This window comes from Chenopodium quinoa, unplaced genomic scaffold (genome assembly GCF_001683475.1).
Source record: "Chenopodium quinoa cultivar QQ74 unplaced genomic scaffold, ASM168347v1, whole genome shotgun sequence".
Lineage (NCBI taxonomy): Eukaryota > Viridiplantae > Streptophyta > Magnoliopsida > Caryophyllales > Amaranthaceae > Chenopodium > Chenopodium quinoa.
This window is the reverse complement of record NW_018745324.1, coordinates 1,107,564-1,128,360: the sequence shown is the minus strand read 5'-3', so window position 1 is coordinate 1,128,360 and position 20,797 is coordinate 1,107,564. Positions and strand designations below refer to the sequence as shown.

General features: G+C 36.8%; 1 protein-coding gene across 1 annotated transcript; it reads right to left on the bottom strand.

Annotated features, from left to right (window-relative positions):
* Positions 1–1,747: 1,747 nt before the first annotated feature.
* LOC110712640 (ankyrin repeat-containing protein At2g01680-like) lies at positions 1,748–9,816 on the bottom strand. The gene is made up of 3 exons (XM_021891110.1): positions 9,287–9,816; positions 5,989–6,398; positions 1,748–2,926 (listed from the first exon to the last, which is right to left on the bottom strand). Exons 1-3 carry the CDS (start codon positions 9,603–9,605, stop codon positions 2,051–2,053), a joined length of 1,605 nt encoding a protein of 534 aa, XP_021746802.1. The 5' UTR covers positions 9,606–9,816; the 3' UTR covers positions 1,748–2,050.
* Between the last annotated feature and the right edge of the window lie 10,981 nt (positions 9,817–20,797).

The following is a 20,797-nucleotide window of genomic DNA, read 5'->3' as shown; positions in this document are numbered from 1 at the left end:
AAGTAAATAGAAAAATTGAATTTATCAAGGGATTATAATAACAGAAGTTGGGATCAAACCCCAAAAAAAAGGAGGAAAAGTAAAACAAAAGCAGTAGTTAGTAAACAAAACTCAAGACTAAGAGAAGAGACAACACCACCAACACATTAGAGAAAATAGAAGAAGTTGGAGAATTCCTAGAATACATAGAGAAAGAAAAGGAAGAAGAAGAAGAAGATAAAAAAGGAAGTGAAGAATTAAGAGTGGTGTGTTGGGTAACTTTGCATCCTTAAGAGAGACAACACCACCAACATCAGAGAAACAATCAACTTGCTTATTATTTTAAGAATTCAGATAACCACATCCGACCACACATTTCAAACAACAATCATGAAGGCCTGTTTACTTCAGCTTAATTTCAGTTCAGTTCAATTTAGTTCAGATCCAATCAGTTTAGTTCAACTCCAATCCCTTCAGTTCAGCTCAGCTCCTAATTTTCTTCTCTCCCAAATTATTCATTTCAGCTCTATTCAATTCAGTTTAGCTCCAATCATTATAGTTCAATTCAGTTCATTTCAATTTAGTTCAGCTCCAATCAGTTCAGTTCAGCTCATTTCAGTAAATGTGAACAGGCCCTCAACCAACACCACATACCAAAAATTTCTGTAATTTCAACAGAAATTACTCAACCAACAAACCCTAATTACGCCACATATTCCTAATTCTAATTATCAGTACATGAGAATCGAACCCATGACTCCATTTCAAAACACCATAATTCGAACAAATTATACAATGTAAAAAATAAAAAATAAAAAATAAAAATAAAAAAAACAAAACAAAACAAAAAAAAAAAAAAAAAAAAAAAAAAAAAAAAAAAAAAACCTAATTCCTACAATTTACAAATAAAAAAACCCTAAATTTTCAATTATAGACCAAAAATCCTAATTTCACGGTTATATGCAAGCTTAAATCACATAACAATTTAACCATACATTCAATTATAACATGATCAAACCTCTAAGTAAAAATAAAAAAATAAAACAAAATCTCCAATTAGAAGGATAAGAGAACTTACCAGAAATCGTTCCAAAACGCTAGGTCTGAACCAACCGAAAGCGTAACACACCCAAATTGCAAACTCAACACACTGTCGTCTTTTCGTTTCTTTGAATTCTTGGTCTCGACTCTCTTCGCTCCTTTTGATTTCTTTCTCTCATCAGTAAAGTACACAAAATTGCTTTCTCTCTCCTCTGAGCACACCTCTGTTTGAATTTCTTTCTTTCTATTAAAACCAACTTTTTTTAACATTTTGAATTTCAAAACATGTTCCGAGCATGAGGGGCCCACACCTCTGGCTTTTTTTTAACTATCCAACAGAATAGGTTACCTAAAATTACTTTTTCACCCTTGATAGAGTCCAAGTTGGACTCAAGTAGGTTGAGACCAAGATTTTCTAGAAGATTGGCCATATTATTGCAAACATTTAGCATTCGTTTTATTCTCAACAAATTTTGACAATCGGAGCATTCAACACATTTATCGTGAAGCAAATCGAGCAACCGACATAATAGCTAATGTTAGTGACTTATTTAGTGATAGTATGGTTGTACCTTATAACAATTTTGGTTTATTTTCTTTTCTTGTATCCCATGTATTAGGATTTTCCCTCTAAAAGAGTCTCCTAATGTTTCCTCTTTTTCCTTGTCTAAAAAAGGTATGTATGCAAGATACAACCTTTTAAAAATATCCTACAATTTTTTCTGACTTAAAAATATACAATATACACTGACATGTACTTTTTTGTTTATCTAAAGATAAGGAAAAATTTACAATATTAATATATAGATGCATATGTAGGTGAACAGGAACAAATACGTAGAAACACACATATGTAGGTGAACAGGAACAAATACGTAGAAACACGAGAGCCAGCACCAAACACGCCACTATAAAAACAATCAAACCCACCTAAACACATCTAATTATCTACAGATTACTGTCAGTAACCTATCAATTGCAACAACAAAAGTAACACACGAGAAGCACCAAGAGCAAGTAACTTTGTACATCATAGAGCATAAATTCTCTCATGGTCGGAGTTATACTCGTCAATGTCAGAGACATTGATGGAATAGGACCAAGAAAATGATTTGCTTCCACTTCCCCTTCTGATGCGTCTCTGTGAGTCGTTTCCAAAAATCTTGAAATGATGTCGAAACACTAAGTAGCACATACTAGCCAAAGTCCCCATCAACACAATTGTCCCCAGTATCGTCACAGTGATGGCCATCCATGAACCTTCATCGCCTACAACCACAAAAGCTATTGCCAAGAAAGCTCCACAAGTGCTAAGACAGGCAGCCCACATTAGCTTGTTAGTTACAGTGACAACTAGCTTTTGAGCTTGAGTATCCCATGCTACTAAAGTAATTTGGATAACGACGACAGCTAGAGAAATGAAAAGAGATGCTGCATTTAAAAGGCAGAAAATTCGAAAGGCAACAGTGTCAGCAATGTTGGCTTTCCCTGCATCTGGTCCAGTTGTTATATACTGGCCATTTAGATTAAATATTGCCAAGAAAGCAATAGAGGCAAACAGCACAGCTACAACTGTAACAGAATTGGTCGTGTTTTGGACAGCTTCTCTATGAAGTTTTTTCAGTTCTTTTGCAATGCCAAAAACCCTTTTGTTGGTCTTCTCATTTTGTAAAAGTTGTGACTGCACCTCATGTTTTATGTCACTCACAGTCCTCTTCAGTTCCATAGCTGCATCCATCTTACCAACATTCCTAGCACACATTCCACCAGACTCTATCAAGGCTTCCCGAATCACTAATGCAGATTCTCCATATTGAAGCTTTGACGCTATGTCCATTGCTGTTTCTTGCTGATTGTTGATGGCATTGACTTCAATAGATGTGTAGCTCAGGAGAAGGCAGGCTATCTGTAACAGAGAATCTATTAGTACTCCAGAAACTAAAATTAATACGAGTATGACAAATATGAACTAAAGGATGTGTCACTAAATTCCTGAGGAAGAGGTACTGTATATACATGACAAAGCAAACCTCAACATAAAAGAGAACATGGCAACTAAACTGGGCAACGTCTCATTCTCAACTTCAGATTACTGGAGTAATAAGCATTTATCAATATGAATGAGCAATATTTAGACAATGTTTTTTGAAGTGTGCTATACTTGATTTCATAGAAGTCAATTGCCAAATAGAGCTTTGCTTTTCACAAGGTTTGGAGAATGGCTGCATACTCAAATCCTCTCACACTGTACAAGTGAAAGGCATTGATAAGTTAAAAGAAGAGTTATCAAATAAGTTTCCTCTTATTTACAGGCTATGATATTTACAAGTTTCCTCTTTGATAAGCTCGAGACTAATAAGGGGTAAAGATATCATATAAAAATAATACCTCAAGAATTATTGTGACAAGAAAGTGACGACTAAGGAAATATACAAATACTTATGCTGATATCTCACATGGCAGTCATGTGCACGCATGCATGTAATTGAGATGCCAGGACTCAAGATAAAGAAGTCAGAAGACAGAATCTTGGAAGTCAAAGGAAAAAGGTGAAGACCAAAATAAAATTTTACCATGTACAGGTAAACCCACCCAGACACAACAAAGCACATTGCAAAACACACAGATGTCATGCCCTGGTACACACACTCCAACACAACCCAAAGACACAATGATGCACGTATGTGAAACACACAAATGTGCATTCCTAGATACACACTCCCACCCACCAGCACACCCCTACGTGCACACCCTTGCATGTATGCAATAGACATAATGCGCACACACTTTCCCTCTCTCCTACCCACAAAAACCTCACATGAAGGCACAAAGAAAAAGTAAAATCCAAATTATCCCACACAGGTTCCTGATCCTTGGCCACAACAGGTGAATTTTTAGAACTCAATTGTATGGCATCTCTGTGTTTCATAGATTGTTACCTAGGACTACATCTATTGGGGTATTGATCACGTAGTGCAATGAAATTGTCATCAATTTATGGCCTTGTGCACCAAGTAGACTAATCACTAATTTGATGGCCATTTACAGAGTTTGTGTAAAAAATAGACAAGGTTTTGTAAAGGAGCATATAAAAAAGTACATGCCGGATAATTTTGGATCATCGCAAACCTAATGATCCTAAATAGACTGATCAGATATAGCGGTATTCTTGAGGCTCTAAGCACAAATTCTAAAAAGCCTACAAAACCTATAGTGCCCTTCGTCTCATAGAAATTAAGAGAAGTGGAGTGAGTGTATAACCTTCTCAAAAGTATTAATGAAGCTTTCAATATAGGGGGTATTTTATGTTAAAAAAAAAGGAGGGGGGGGGGGGGGGGTTGGTGCACCAGGGTAATATTATGTAACATAAAAATAGATTGATTAGACATTTTGGGACACCCAAATAAAATTCAAGCACTATATTTTAGGATGTAGAGTGTATTAAAATATATGTTTCACCATTTATACTCCAAGACAAACTTATCATCATACTTGAATACGATTTTGGGACTTGGGTATGGATCCAAGAGTCAAGTGAGAAATTTATAAACTGTAGATACAAGGACAACAGACAAGGTTGGTAAGTGTTCAAAATTAAAAAGTGGGACTGGTAACCAAAAGAATAAACAAGAATTGTTTGATGGGAAGGTGCTTCTGGTAAAAAAGGCTAGATTATATATGTTTGGTTTCAAATTAACTATTCACTGCCATGAACTCACTCCTTATGTCCTTCGGTTAACATTAAATTGGAGAAGAGCTTCCACATTTCCCTCCAATTTCTCATTTTTTTCATTTCCTCCATGAACTAGGAAAGATAACAACTTCATTTCACAAACTACGTATCATTTAGACACAATTTTATGCAAGAGTAAGATACTGTTCTCTTTACTTGAATTTGACTTATCCAATATTATCTTATCTTATTACTCCTATAATTATCTAATCTAACTAATCCTTATTTATTAAACTTAATCTTATCTTTAAACTCTGATTTATCTTATCTTATCTTATCTTATTAGACCTTTATAGACCTTACCTAAGATGTTATTAGATCTTATTGGAACTTATTAACCCTTATCTTAAATTATCCAAACTTATTAACCCTTATTATATATTGTCTAAACTTCTTAGCCCTCGTATAATATTATTTGAACTTATTATCCCTTACGTTATTTGAAAATATGAAACTTGAAATAAGTGAAAATAGGTGTAGAGAACAGAACCTAAAGAGAGTGTTTAAGGGGGAAATATAAGGTTTCGTTATAAAAGATGCAAGGCACAAAAATCCTTGGAGCCTAGGCAAAGAGAAAGTGCATGCCCTTTGTAGGTGAGGCATACTTCACTTGCAAACAAAAATTTATTAAATTCTATCAAATAAATCTAAAAAAGTATACGAAATATGAGGTTTCTCTCTCCTCTAGTAGTTAAGTAAACCTAACCTTCATACAATTCCATAGTGCTTTTTTAAAAGAATAATCTTACACGTTAGCAATATAATTGATACAGCTTAAGGCGCAGGAAACAGCCTAGAAAAAAGCACATAGGTGTGTGTCTTTTGTAGGTCTCTAAGCCTCGCAAAGCTAAGGTGCCAGCTTTCGTACCTGATTGTGCCTAGTGCAAAATTAAGATTTAAGGGGGTTTTAATTACATAAAAAGTCACAGACAAATAAGCTCCTCAGTTTTAGCAAAAGCAATGTGGTAAATGAACATAGAAGTTTAGGGAGGACCGGAGTGAAGTCAAATGCAGAGGAAAGAAGCCTACATAATAAGTAACAGATTGTACTTTCTCTCCCCCACCCCCCCCCCCCTCCCCAGTCATTTGAGCAAATGAGAAAATCTGGGCAACCAGGTGCAACCAGTTGTATGTTGGACACGTTGAAGGAACATATAAAACATCCACAAATTAATTTGCATACTCTTAATCATCTAAACCTCAAGAATTAACACTTCAAAAAAAAAAAACATAACCTGAGAGCGGCATTTTCTTGTTGCTATATGCACAGCTGTATTTCCCTTTTTGTCACGTTCATTTAGTACTGAACAATCAGCAAGCAGCAACTCCTCTATAATTGCAGGATCTTGGCCTTTAGCAGCCATATGGAGTGCTGTTTGACCCTTCTTATCTTTGATGGAGACAATTCCAGGGTCCCTTTCTACAAGTATTTTGACCATATCAAGACGACCATATCTAGCAACATTATGCAAAGCAGTTTTCCCATTTTTCCTGACAATTCTTGCTGCGCTGTCATCTGTGTCCAATATGGCATTCACCACTTCCAGCTGATCCTGAACAGCAGCCGAGTAGAGTGGAGATGTATTCGAGGAATCACATGACATACAAAGCTCAGGCCAGATGTTCAGCATTTGTCGCACAATCTCTGAGTACCAAAAAAAAAAAAAAAAAGGCAGGTTCAGCATTAATTACTTGTACATGAATTCAAAATTGATCAGCTCCCAGAGAGATTTTAAATCATATATTCTGGAAACGAGTTCCTGTTGAACAGGAAAGCTATACTTCTCTGGGATAAATGACTTGGAACTTTCCACATATCATTAATTTGAAGAGATCATGAACCCAACTAAAATACAATATAAAAGTCTAAAACTTTTTCCTTGACAAATAATAAGGAAAAATGTTAAAGATCTGATCAAGTAACATATATATTATAAAATAACCAACTAACACTAGATTTGAAACAATAATATTATAACAATATAAGAAGGAAAATTTGCTAAGAATAAGTCAACCTTTGCATGGTTAGCTCAAAACAAGTCAATCTTTTGATTAACTCAAAATAAGTTAACTTTTAAGGGATATTTTCTTTTAATAGGTCAAATGACCTACAACCTTTATCACTTTTTTTTATTGGAAAATAATTTATTTTAATTAATTATTAAATTTTTTAAGAAAAAAACCTACCACTACAGGCCATCCCTTCAACCCCCCCCCCCTTCCACTCTAGCCATCACAACACAGACCACCTCCCCCACGGATGCTTTTCTCTCTCCCCTCCAACCGCCAGCCGTCCCCCACCCCTAACCCCTATCTATCTCTTCCTCATCCTTGACGGCAGCCAACCCCTTTCCCTGCCTCCTCTCTTAGCATCGGCCTTCACTGGCCGAGATCAATCACACTGAAAACCTATGTTACTCGGACTCTTCATTTTACCTCAAGTACCCGTGTCGGACCCTTGACCCTCGGACATGGGTATGACACATGGACACTTCATTTCAGTTGAAAATCATAAAAAATGTCACAAAATAGCCGAGTCGGACACTTGGATACGTACCCGTGTCGGACATGGGTACCCGAGTCCGAGTAACATAGCCGAAAACCAACTAAAAACCACCATACGTAACTCAAATACCCACATTAATCTCTGAATTACCACCATAGTTACCCCAAACCCATCCCCTAATCACCGTAACCAACCCCTAACCAACAAAAAGCCACCCTACATCCCGATTCAACCTACCTGAAACCCATAAAAGAAATAGAGAGATGGGCGAGGAGTACAGATGGCAATGGTGGGAAGGAATTGAAGAGAGAAAGAGATTGACGGTGGTCGACGAGGGAGCTAGATGTGGCCGGTGGGGTTTAGGTGGGGGCTTGTTCTGCGACGGAAGGAGGAGAATTTTTGTAAAAAATTAATATCAAAAAATTTAATCAAACATTTAATTTTGATTAAATTAAAATTAACCAATCATTTTATGTTATGTGACATACTTAACCTGAACAACCGGTTACCCTTAAAAACAACAAGTCATGACTTATTTTGGAAGATATATTAAAAAGGTTGACTTATTTTGAGCTAAACGGACAAAAGTTGACTTTTTTTTTTGACAAATTTTCCATATAAGAAATACTTGGAATCATGTACAATACTGTGAGACAAGCTAGGGACTTTATGTGTCTTAAACATCCTGGTTATAAGTTATAACCCACAGTGGAAAAGAGAAATAAAACTTAATAAACTAAAAGAAGAAAACAATTTATGGGTTTGATCTTGATGTAGTTCAAGATCAAATGCTAGGCTTCTTAAGCAAGTAAACGTGTGCCTCACCTACAAAAGGTCCGGATTCATTTATGCATCTTTGTGGAAATATTAATCTTAGGTATTATCTCAACCTTGTCTAACTTTGTGTGGATTAAGATAGTAACCCTTCAATTCATTAAACATTGTGATTCGTGAAAATGTATTAATTTTTGGAAAATGATAGACATGCCTAAGTGTTACATATAAGAATTGAAGCTTAATAAGGAAATAATAAGACTAACTAAATATTATTTACACCAATCTATGTGTGATTTTGTCAAAAATTCCCAAATTTATACTATTTTAGGAAATGCATTTAACCCAAAGGTAGTGTTTTCTTGTATTTCATTGATTTTCTCCCAAAAAATCAAGGCCCAAAAAATCAGAAAAGTTCCTTGGAATGTGAACAAAATCTAAAAATGGACTGTTTTGTTGAAAATTCCACATCAGCTTAGGTGTCCTATATCTCCCCCTCAAAATGCTTAAATTGTGAGTTTCAATGAGAGAAAAGACATTCATGCTCATGTTATGCTAAACACAAGTCTCATGAAGGTTTATAATTATATTTAATGGAGCTAAATGGTGTGCACTTAAAGAATTTTAAGGTTCCGTTTTGTGATGCCCCGTCATGATTAGTGTAATTGTATCTCCTTAGCTATATTCTTTTTCCATTAAAAGAAGTTGATGGATACTTCAAAGGAGCAAAAGGGTTGGAGCAAGAGGACCTAATATAAGAGCATGTAAAGAACTAAGCCCGAGGATTATGCAAATACTAGCACTAGAGTTTTATATATTTAGTGACTATAAGATCGATTACACCCCTGATCATAGTTAAAATTAGTTATACAGCTATTTTCTTGCTCATTTGTTAACAAGTCGCTCCTAATAAAAAAGTAGTGGAATCTAAGAGCAATTATACCCCCGATCATAGTTAAAACTAGTTACACCTAAGGCTATTTTCTTGCTCATTTGTCAATAAGCCGTTCTCAAAATGAGCAAACGAGCAAGATTGCAAGAATCTACCTTAAAGCTTTCTAATTCTAGTTTTAGTTACATCCGGATGTATAATAAAGGCTCCGGCAATTGACAGTTATACACCTAACAAAATTCATTCAATAATCAACCTCAAAATAAACCCAATAAAAAATAAAATCGAACAATTGAAATCAAACCATCCAAATTCAAAAACCAATCAAATCAAAAATTAAGAAAGAAAATATTAAACATACCTAAATGACCACGCTTAGAAGCAATATGAAACGCATTGAAATCAGACTTAGACCTAATCATCGCAACCCCCACATCACAAAAAGCAACCAAATAAGTAAAAACCTCAACCAAATTATTCATTGCAGCAATAAACAAAGCAGTTTCTCCAGAACTATTTTGCAACGCCATTAAAGCAGGAATTGAAGCTCGTTCATCATCTTCAGCCAATTTGTTGATAATTTGGTGTAATGATTGAAGATCACCGGATTCAACAGCAGAGAAGAACTGCTGGTGTTGGTGCGTAAGTAGCCGAAGAAGAATTGGTGGTTTGGAGTCCATTTTCAGTCGACGAGTGAGTAGAAATGGTGCGTAGTTGAGTTCGTCAATGAGAAGAAGGAGAAAGGAGAGAGAAATAATGGTGTAGAGTAGAGTACATGTGGTGGTAACTTCTCGCTTTCTTCCCCATCTTTTTCACTCGTTTTCACGACTTTTGACGACTTTTTTGGTTTAGTGAAAGTTGAACATGTTATGGTATTTTTGTTGGCCTTTGATTGAAAAAGTTATTGGAGATTCCTGTAATAATATGTTAGGCTATCACGGGCTGGGGGCAGGGTTAAATTGGTACAAATTCTTGTGTAAACCTGGTCCATCTATTTTAATTCATCTCAATACAAATAAAACACAACTCAATTGTACTTATTCTTCTTCCTGCATTTTTACATCTTCTTCTTCTTCCTTTTTTTTTTTTTTTGTTAATTTTTTGTTCCTTCTATACAAAATCTCTCTCTCTCTCTCTCTTTTTTTTTAAAAAAAAAAATCTGATCTCTTTTTATTTCTATCTCGATTTTAATTTTTTTTTTTCAAATTCTTATTTTCTCTCTCCTCTATTATTTGATTTTTTTCCATTAATTTTTTCCATTGATTTTCTGCATTTAACGTGATGGAAATTGTTGATATTCCTAAAGAGATCAATCCAGGTTAGTTATTATGAATTCATTGTGATCAATATTAATTAATTTTTTGATTTTGCAATGAATTTATGGATGAAATTATTGTTTAATATCAATTGAATTTGTTGCAACTAATCTGATCGATTTCAATCGTAATCCATTATGATCGATTAATTTAGTAAAAAAAAAATTGGACATTGCAAATTTTGAACATTTAGTAAAAAATTTGAACTATTACACATTTTGAACATTTGGTAAAAATATCTGAACAATCACAATGTACCACGTCTATACTTTTGAACATTTAGTAAAAAAAATGAGCAATTCTAAATTTTGAACATTTAGTAAAAAAAATCTGAACTGAACATCGAAAATTTTGAACATTTAGTAAAAATATTTGAACAATCGTAATGTACCACGCCTATACTTTTGAACATCTTGTAAAAAAAATATGAACGATTGCAAATTTTGAACATTTAGTAAAAAAATCTAAACTAGACATTAAATTTAGTAAAAGTATTTGAACAATTGCAATGTACACGCTTATACTTTCGAACATTTAGTAAAAAAAATCTAAACGATTGCAAATTTTGAACATTTAATAAAAAAAATCTGAACTGAACATCAAAAATTTTGAACATTTAGTAAAAGTATCTGAACAATCGCATTGTAGCACACCTGTACTTTTGAACATTTAGTAAAAAAAAATCTGAACGATTGCAAATTTTGAACATTTGGTAATAAAAAAAAATGAACTGAACATCGAAAGTTTTGAACATTTAGTAAAAATATCTAAAAAATTGCAATGTACCATGCCTATACTTTTGTACATTTGGTAAAAAAATCTGAACGATTGCAAATTTTGAACATTTAGTAAAAATCCAAACTGAACATTGAAAATTTTGAACATTTATTAAAAATATATGAACAATCGCAAATTGCAAAAAATTAACTAATGAAGAAATTTAATTAACGGTTAATTGCAAATTTTAAGAAATTTAAAAAAAATTTAGGTTCAGAAATTTTATTTATCTTTGATCTACATGTGTTTCTTACTTTTTTTCCATGGCAATTCTCGAATTTATAGAGAAGAGAGAAGTTTTTCAGCAATTGTAAGAGTAAATGTTCATAATTGAATCTTTTGTCAGTTTTGTTAGAGTGGAAAGAAAGAAAATCAAGAGTATGGGCCGCGTAAAATGAGTTTTGTATTGTATTTGGGTTGGTGATGGTCCACCTACTTTAGATGGATCAAGGTCTATAATAGACCTATTGTTAAGTTGGGGCAAACTTTTGTTTTAAAATCGGGTTGGGTTGGGTCAGGCTTGAAATTTGTGTAAAAAAACCATTCCAAATCCGACATTTTTGGGATTGATAAGGTTTGTTTTGATTAAGCTTGAATATTTGTCACAAATTCACAATGAAGATGGATGTTAAGATGTTATCTAAAATTATTAATAAAGGTAAAAAATGAACTTAATCTAGTGACTTGAATTTTGGTATGCATGCAGCATGAACACAATGACATAAATACATAATATGACTAAAAAAATGAGCTAGACTAGACCCGACCCGACTTATCCAAACCCTACTTTACGAGCAAGATTGACACCTACACCTAGAATCCTAGATTGTTTTAAAAGAATCTTTAATTTATGTTTTATCTAGGAAAATTGGTTTAAAATAATTTCAACTATCAACGGTGTGTGCAAAATATTACAATCTCAACTATTTGCTACCAACAGCACAACCTTTTGTACTATATGTGCAAAATGGTACGACGGCCACTAAAGAAGAAAATTTTAAGGAATATTCATATTCAATATTATATTATTTTTTAATATTAAAGTATTTATTTTCAAAATATATTTTATGAAAATAATTTCATCCTACCTAAATTAATAACACATCACCCCTTTATTAGGCTAGTAAACAAAGTGGAAAAATTATGCTACAAGTTTTAATCGTTGTAACTTAACACTTTTTTCTTTATTTTTTAAATATGACACTTTATTAGTGGTAAAATTTTGTTGATTAATTTGTCTGCTTATCAAGTGTAATATCTTTCTTAAAATGTGTTTCATGTCAAAATAGTGTGTTATTGTAATTTAAATGTAGGAAGTTTGTATTTTGGAAAAAAAATTAATAATTAGTAGTATAAAATAATACAATAATAAATAGGAAAAATAAGAAAATAACTCCACAAAAAACCTAAATTTTGATTATAACACCACAATAAAAAAAAATTATTATAACACCACAAAAAAACTAAAAATTTTGATTTCACCACCTCGTAACGAATTTTTGGATGGAATCCGTTAATAGGGTCATAATAGACACGTGTCAAATGCCGATTGGTTTTTTTAAAAAAATTAATAAAAACAAAAGAAAAAAACCTAAACCCAGCCAGCCCCACCACCGCGCGGCACCACCTTCCCCAGCTGCGCCGACAACCTAACCTAAGCCACCGCCATCCCCTTCCCCTATAAAAACCGGTGAAACCCTCCCTTCCCCTCTTCCCCCTCCCCAAAAACCACCCCAACCCTTCTTAACCACCACAAATCACCACCTACCCATCATAACATCAACCCCCAAAAAACATCTTTTCTTACCTTCCACCCTCAAAACGGCCGAAATCGACAATGACAGCCCTCGATTGGTCGATTTCGGCCGCTGATTTCGCCAAAATGGGTGTGGATTTTGCGGCGCTTTGAGAAATGGTGGTGGATTTCGCACGCGGTTTGGTATAGGTTTTGCAGTAGTTTAAAGAGCTTGGGGTGGATTTTGGATAGGGGGAAGGGAAGAAGAGGTGGAGCGGCGATTGAAGGGATGGTTTTCGACGGTGTAGGAGCAGGGGATGCTGGCGGCAGTCGCAGCTGGGGCTGGTGCGGGGCGGTGGGCTGGCTGGGTTATGGGTTGGGTTTTTTTTATTAATTTATTTAAACCTCTAGTTACTTGACATGTGTCTTCAAGGGCCCCATTAAAGAATTTCATCCAAAATAAACCGTTAAGTTGTGGTGAAATCAATTTTTGGGATTTTTTTTGTGGTGTTATAATAAAAGTTTTTTTTTTTTTATTGTGGTGTTATAATCAAAATTTGGGTTTTTTGTGGTGTTATTTTCTAATTTTTGTAGGCGTCGTTCGAAGTGCGCCTACGTTAAACATGTAGTGAATATGCTTGGCACTCTTAGGAAGTGGGAATTGACATAATACGATTAGGGACAAATAAAGTAGGGAGCCGCCAACAAGTTTATAAGGAACTTGTAAACCGTTCACAGATCATAAAAAGGCAACCATGAATAAGGGACAACAAAGGCAACAACGATTGACCCGTGAAGGTTACACCCCATTCATAATCCATGAGATTACTTACTCCATATGGTTCGGAACCACGAAAGGAGGATCGGGGATGATGGTACGAAGTGAGTCATGGAGTCACATTTGCCCGTATTGGCCTTTACTCGATTCTTATAGTGAAAAGTGATTCCTGCGATCTCAAAGGCATACAAACAAAAATTCAATTTGCTCCAAACTATTATTATGCTAAATTGGTTTAATATTAATGCAACACATTACTCTAAAATATTTGTGATCACTTGAATTAAGCAACAAAATTAAAAAGGAACCTAAACCGGTTGTCCAAATTATCTTATTAGGCCTGATTTTCAATTACATATTCCCTTTAAAACATGCAATATGGTGATCAAAATAATAATAGAATAACATCAATATTAGAAGCAATTTAACAATAATAGTGTTAGTCAAATCAAATATAAAATAACCTAATCATGATACTAGCAATATAAAATAAAATAAGAGTAATTAATTTAATTAATTACTTACATTCAGCACGTTCCTTTAAATTGCTACATCATGAATAGACTGTTAGTAATTTCAATAAAAAAATTAAGTAAATGAAAATTAAATTAAATAAAAAGTAGAATTGATTTGGTCCAAACCCTCGGTTATTTGTACCTTTCACGCCTTGGTTTAAGGACGGAACCTCGGGTTAAGTATAGACTCCTTGGAGTGCTTAGGGGAATTATTATGGAAGAATAAGGAGGCTAGAAATTAGGTTAAAGAGGGAGAAGAGAATGATTTTTGGTGTAAGGTGAGAGAGAATGATTATTGATGCCCCGAACTGCAGAAAGGGGGGTCCTATTTATAGGGAAAATGAGCAGAGGGAACACGCGGAACCCTAAAAAGATAAAAAAACCCTAAAAAGATAATACCGTGTCACGGCAAAGAGCACCGTGACACGGTGACAGACACCGTCAGACGGGGGAAGATCTCGTGACACGGGGAAAAACTGAGTGACGCGGGAAATAATTAGGTTACACGCGGAGAAAACACGGGGCAATCCCGTGGCACAGGATGTGCACCGTGACATGGGAAGAAATGCCGTGACACGGCATTGTTCACCGTGGCACAGTGCAGTATGCCGTGTCACGGTGCAGTATGGAATATCCCCGCGTCACGGAATGGGCACCGTGACACGGGAAATTGCACCATGACACGGTGCAAAATCCCATGACACGGGAGAAAATTGTGCAGAAATACAAAAATAGGCACCGTGTCACGGGAATCAGCCCCGTGACACGTCAGCTTTTGCCGCGTCGCGGCATTTTTGCTGCTGCGCGGTAATTTCAGTTTTTTACCCGTTTTTAAAATAATCATAACTTTTGATCCGTAACTCAGAATAAGGCATATAATATATCATTGGAAAGCTTATCAAGTCTAATTTCCAACCCAATTAGAATCAAGTCAAAATGATATGTAGATTTTATGATATGGCCGTTTTAGTAGAACGGTGTTGTTTTTAAGCCGAGTTTAGTGTTTTGCTCATATCTTTTTCGTTATAGCTCGGAATTGGGCTTATGATATATGGTTGGAAATCTTATTTAAATGCCTATCCAAAAATAATAATAATTGTATCAAAATTGTATATCCATAAAATCAGTTTCTCTCAGTTTTGCGATGTGGACACGAAAAGTGGAAAATAGGTTATGTTTTAGGGAAATGAGCTAGAAATTGGATTGGTTCATGAAATATATTGGATAGAACATGAATTTAAGCACTCCAAAGATTAAATACTCAACTCGACCAATAATGGCGGTGAAAGGTGTTCATCAACGGGTTTGGTTTTGGGGAGACATTTTTAGGTGTCTACAATTTTTCCTAATAAATATGGACTAAATATTTCTCGAGATACCTTCTCCAATAGCTTGCGTACCATTTTTCACATATAGTACAAAAGGTAGTACCGTTAAAAGCAAATAACTAAGGTCGTATTATTTTGCACCCACCGCTAATAGTTGAGATTATTTTTAACCCAATATTATTTATTAATGTATTTAGACATTGATCGCACTCCATCTAATGGCTCACATTGCACCCACTCTCATTAACGACATTCTCATAATTTTGTTGCTTTCCAATTGTAGTAACTTTTAAGGCAATTTCATTTACTTTAAGACTGATTTCATTAACTTTTACTAAATTTTCATTTACTTTTGAGAAATGAAATTGGAAATTACTTTATAAAGTTAAAATATTACAAAAATGTCATTAATGAAACGGGAAGCATGTGAGCCCTCCGATTAACATGATCTAAGGGCCTAGATTAGTTCCTAGTTCCTTTTTTAGCCTTGGTTCTCATTATAACTTGCTCATATATATATATATATATATATATATATATATATATATATATATATGTCCAACCTATTCTTGAAATAAACAACCTGCCCCTAATTTTTTAATCGTTAAGCAGACTAATTAATTTCACACTTCATAGCTATATAATTTAGAAAAAGATTAGAAACCTTAAATGTACATGTTATATAAAACAAAGTAATCACTAATACGAGAAAACTACGAGGTTTTTAATAAAAAATATAAAAATAAATAAAATAACTAGATTCATACCAACAATAAATCTTGCTTTTAAGCCCATTTAGATAGCTTAACTAAGCTTTATTAGTTTCTAATTAAGAACAAATGACTCTTGCTTTTATTGATACGCTCCCTTATAAGGTCATCATTATTTAGTCGATGCACTTGTAAAAAGAAACGGTCCTATCAATTTTATACAATTTCTCTCATAAGCCCATTTTTTCTTGTATACTATGAAAATGATTTAAAAAAGAAAAATAGACCCCAAGTTCCCCAATCCATAACAAAAGTAATGGTCCCCACAACCCACTAACTACAATTAAAAAATGTCTCACTATCATCAATTTGACCTCTATAGTGCTCATACCCAAATTAATTAGAACTTGAAACCTATTATAAGTTAGCTCACTTTGTTATCAAGGGTGACTTTATCGCAAGTCTGAAGTGGAGTCTCAAAAAATGTCTCATGCAAGACTTTGGCAATAATGTCTTGAAAGACTATCATGAGTCTTGCATGCGGTTTGGCAGATGAAAACTAATAAGTGTCATTTTAGTAAATACTAAAAAAAGGATCGCTACAAACGCATCATCCAAAACGATGATTTCTTTGAGCTGTAGCAAAGAAAAAAACTTCATAGGAAGGAAGGTCCCGTTGATTTCTTATACTTGCATGTCTATACCTCGATTAATCAAATTATTACTTACTACAACTTTTTTGGGTGTTTTTGTCCCTCGGGAGAGTTACGTCACAAAGATTAGTCCGGCTGAGTTGTACCTGCAAAACAACGGAGACTCCGGGTGGTTGGAGCTCCACCTCCGAAGATCAAGTTAGTAACTTGAAAGAGAATAGAGTACGAAAATTTAGGTGGGGATCTGCTTGGATTCCAAGCTCAGGTGTTTCTCTGATGAGAGAGAATGTAGGTGTAATAAATGATTGAAAATGTCCCCAAAATGGGGAAATATCTCCCTATTTATAGGGTCATTGGTAGGAGTGCCCCTATCTAGGTCACTTGACCTAGATTTTAGTGGGCTGCGCCGTTTTACGGCGCTTCTAGGGATTTGGGCCCTTGAAGGCCACCATTTCAAAATTCTTCTGAAGGAGCCACATGTCGGATGGTTATGGGACCACTTGGGTCAGCCTGGTCTTGACACGTGGCCTTCTCCTATAGAGACACCTGTCTAGGGTAATTTTTACCCTAAACATTTGCTCCTCGCAGGGGTCACGTGGATGTCACGTGGGGCCTGTGACACGTGTCCACCTATCAAAGGTGAACAGTGACAACGGATAGTAAAATTTAAATTTTAAACGGGAATGCCCTCGTTTTCACCTTCTATAAATAGAAGTTTACCTCCCCTTTTTTCTCACACTTCATTTTCTTTTGACTTTCTAGAGAGAGAAAGAGAGATTTTTAGAGAGAGTTTTTTAGAGAGAGATTCTCTGCTTCCGTCTGCGTCAGAGTTTTTCGAATTTCCGCGTGCTAACATTACAATACCCGTTTCACCGTCTGTAGCTGTTTTCAGATTTTTCAGAGCTAAAGTAAGGTAACCGCCTGCACCATCTTTAACTTTTCTCTTTTTCAACTTGTATACATTCTTTCTCCGCCTGTATACATAAATTAGGAATAAAAATGAGTTCTCAATCATAACACTCGGCACTGCCTAGGACACTCACCCGGTCCCCCGGAACGGTTGAGTTTAGAATAGGGGGTGCCTTTCTGGACTGTCAGAATCGATGTGCTCATCTCCCAATTCCTCCCTCTCTGTGTCTGTGCAGGACACAATGGCCAGAATGAAACAGACGGCCAGAGGGTCTAGGAGCCGGCGCAATATGGCAATGCCAGCCGATGAGGTTGTTCAGGATGGGGAACATGAGGATTTGGAGGAGAGCGCTGATGAAGAGGCTCCCTCTACTTTCGGGAGCTCAGGTGTACGGGAGGAAGGCGGTGAAGAAGCCGCCTCCTCTAATGGATCCGGCGATGATGAGGCCGGTGAAAGGTCAAGGGCCGAAACTTCTGGCTCTGACCAGGATAACTTTGCGGCTGGCTATCAGCAGCCACCTAAAGTCGCTGACAACCCCAACCCTAAAAGGATTAGAATGCTGCCGGGTGACATTGCCCTGTTAAAGAGCGGTTTTAGGGCTTTCAAAGAGAAGCACCCCTTTGGAAAGAGGTAGGATATTATCGCCCCGCCTGCTGACACAGTAATGGCATGGGACGATGACATTGATAATGCAGACCACTACTTTGTCTGCTACGAGGCGGTCATAGAAGTCGGCCTCTGGTTCCCCCTCCATACCGGGATTAGGAAAATCCTGAAGGGGTATGATCTAGGAGTTTGGCAGCTCAGCCCCAACTCGTGGGTGAACATTTTGAGTTACCGCCTACGAGCTCCAGAACATAGCTCCCAGCTTCTTCGCCTTCGCTCATATGCATTACTTGAGCAGGCACCAGGCGGTCATGGGGCATGGTACACTCTTTCCACCTTGCCCTAGTATTTGATGAGTTTGGACAAGGTGTCCAAATGGTCCGGGTGGAAAGATATGTTTTATTTGATTTCTACTCCAACTCTGAGACACAACCGGACACTACGCCGGTACAACACGGAACCGGTTCTTCTGGGCAGGAAATGCCCTCTCCCGGAGCTATCTACTAAGGCTCGGGAGCAAATAATAGAGCCGGGTTTCTTTGAAACACTACTGAGCCCATGGGGGATGGGACTCATATAATAGTTCCAAAAAACTGGATCCCTAACCCGGACTACTTCAAGGACGAATGCTTCTTGTCCGCCTGTGGGTTAAGTCCCATATTTCCAAAGGGTAGATCCACTTGCATTCGGAATGTTTGTGATTTTATTTTTACCTTACAAACTTTCCATAATTTCTTCTAAAATTTATTTTATTCATGCAGCCGACGCCTTGTAGATGGTTGATCCGGCAAAAACTCCTGCTAAGTCAGCGGCGCTACTGCGCAAGGAGGCTGCTATTTCCAAGAAAGCAGCCGTTGCAGCTAAAGAGTCCAAGAAAGGCGGGGTAAGACCGCCTGACTTAGTATTATTTTTTTTTTTATTATTTTTTTTATTTTTTACAAAGGCAGTTTGCCGGTAGGGTATACTTAACTTTTTCAATTTGCAGGACTCTGCAAAACGTGTGCCACGATCCTTCTCCAAGCTTTTCAAAAGGCAAGGGGAGGATCTAGAAAAAGGCTCCGGCTGCGAAGGCTGCTAGAAAGGACCCTCCCCGGTCAAATTCTTCTTCCAAAACCGATCGTCCCACGACCGGTGGCAAATCCCCTGCTGTAATGAAGATTCTGAGCGAAGGCTCAGAGCGTTCGCAGCAGAAAGCGCCGGATGCCTCCACGGCATCGAAGGGTGGCCCGCCACCTAATGTTGCAGCCGGTGCGGCAACAACCGGGGAGGAAGAGACGCCTACGCCCCATCCGAATACCCAAGTTAAGGGAAAGATTGAAATACCTTGCCACTTGACTTCATGAGAGTCAAGACTAAGGTAGACCCCTCCGGGGGTTTAGTTAGCAGCCGACAATGGATGAATGCCAACTATGCTGCCTCTTTCTCATAGATTACTTCTACTTTTGGTGAAGATCTTACATCCGACGAGCCGGATCTTGCTGGTTTCGCAAAACGGATGGTGAGGACCCTCACCCGGTCAGAGAAGAATTCAATACCTGATCTTCATGTAGTGGACTTCGACCGGATAATGGGCCAGCTGGCTGAGGTAAAGAATCTTCACCTTAATCCTGATATCTTTTCTTTATTTTAACTAAGTATGTCATAATCCGGCTGTTCTTTTCTCAAGTAATGCTAAGAGTGGACGGACTCCGAGGCCCCTTCAGGCGAAAACAGGAAGAGGTAAATGACGCCAAACGGAGGGCCCTTGAAAACCTCAACTCTGCTGAATATGCTAATCATATGTGTGATTTAGAGATTAAAGCAGTAGAGTTGAAACAGGAGGAGCTGATCCGGAGCTTGACGGCTGCAAAAGATGAAGCCACCAGCAAGGCTAATGACCTTGAGCAAAAGCTGAAGGATGCCAAATCTGAGCTCAAGGCATTAGAAGATGCGACAAGGAGAATGCCCAAATCCAGGCACACGTCTCCCGTTTGGGGGTCGAGATCGTCAAACTGCGGAACAAGCAGTCGGATGAGATCGCCCAAGAGCAAAAACGGCTGATGGAGGAAATGAGCGGGATAATGCAGCCCGCCTGAAGATCACTTGGAGCCTCCTCTACCTAGATATAGACTTTGAAGTCTATAAACTTAGGTATGATTACGCCACTGAGGTGTATGATGCCCAAGTGCTGGGTGAGGCTCCTCCGCCTCGCTTTCGTGATTGGGCTGCCAAGCAAGGATATGAAGTCTCGGACACTGAGGAGCCGGCGGTGGAAGAACAAAATGAAGGCCCAACTGGCCAAGATCAGCCGGAGCAGCAGCCTCCCCCTTAGCCTTGAGTCCGCCTCCCCAATTTCAGCGGCAGTATGCCAAGTTTCCTTCTTTCCCGGCTTGTAAGCCGAGTATTTTGTATTTTTACCAACTGTAGAGTTGGTTAACAATCATTTTCTTTTTCTTCTTCTCTGGGTTTTATTCCGGCTAATAATTATTCTGTCCTTTGTGCCATTTTTAATATGAATTATTCTGACTCAGTCAGTTATTTATATATATTTGTGTTTGAATTTTT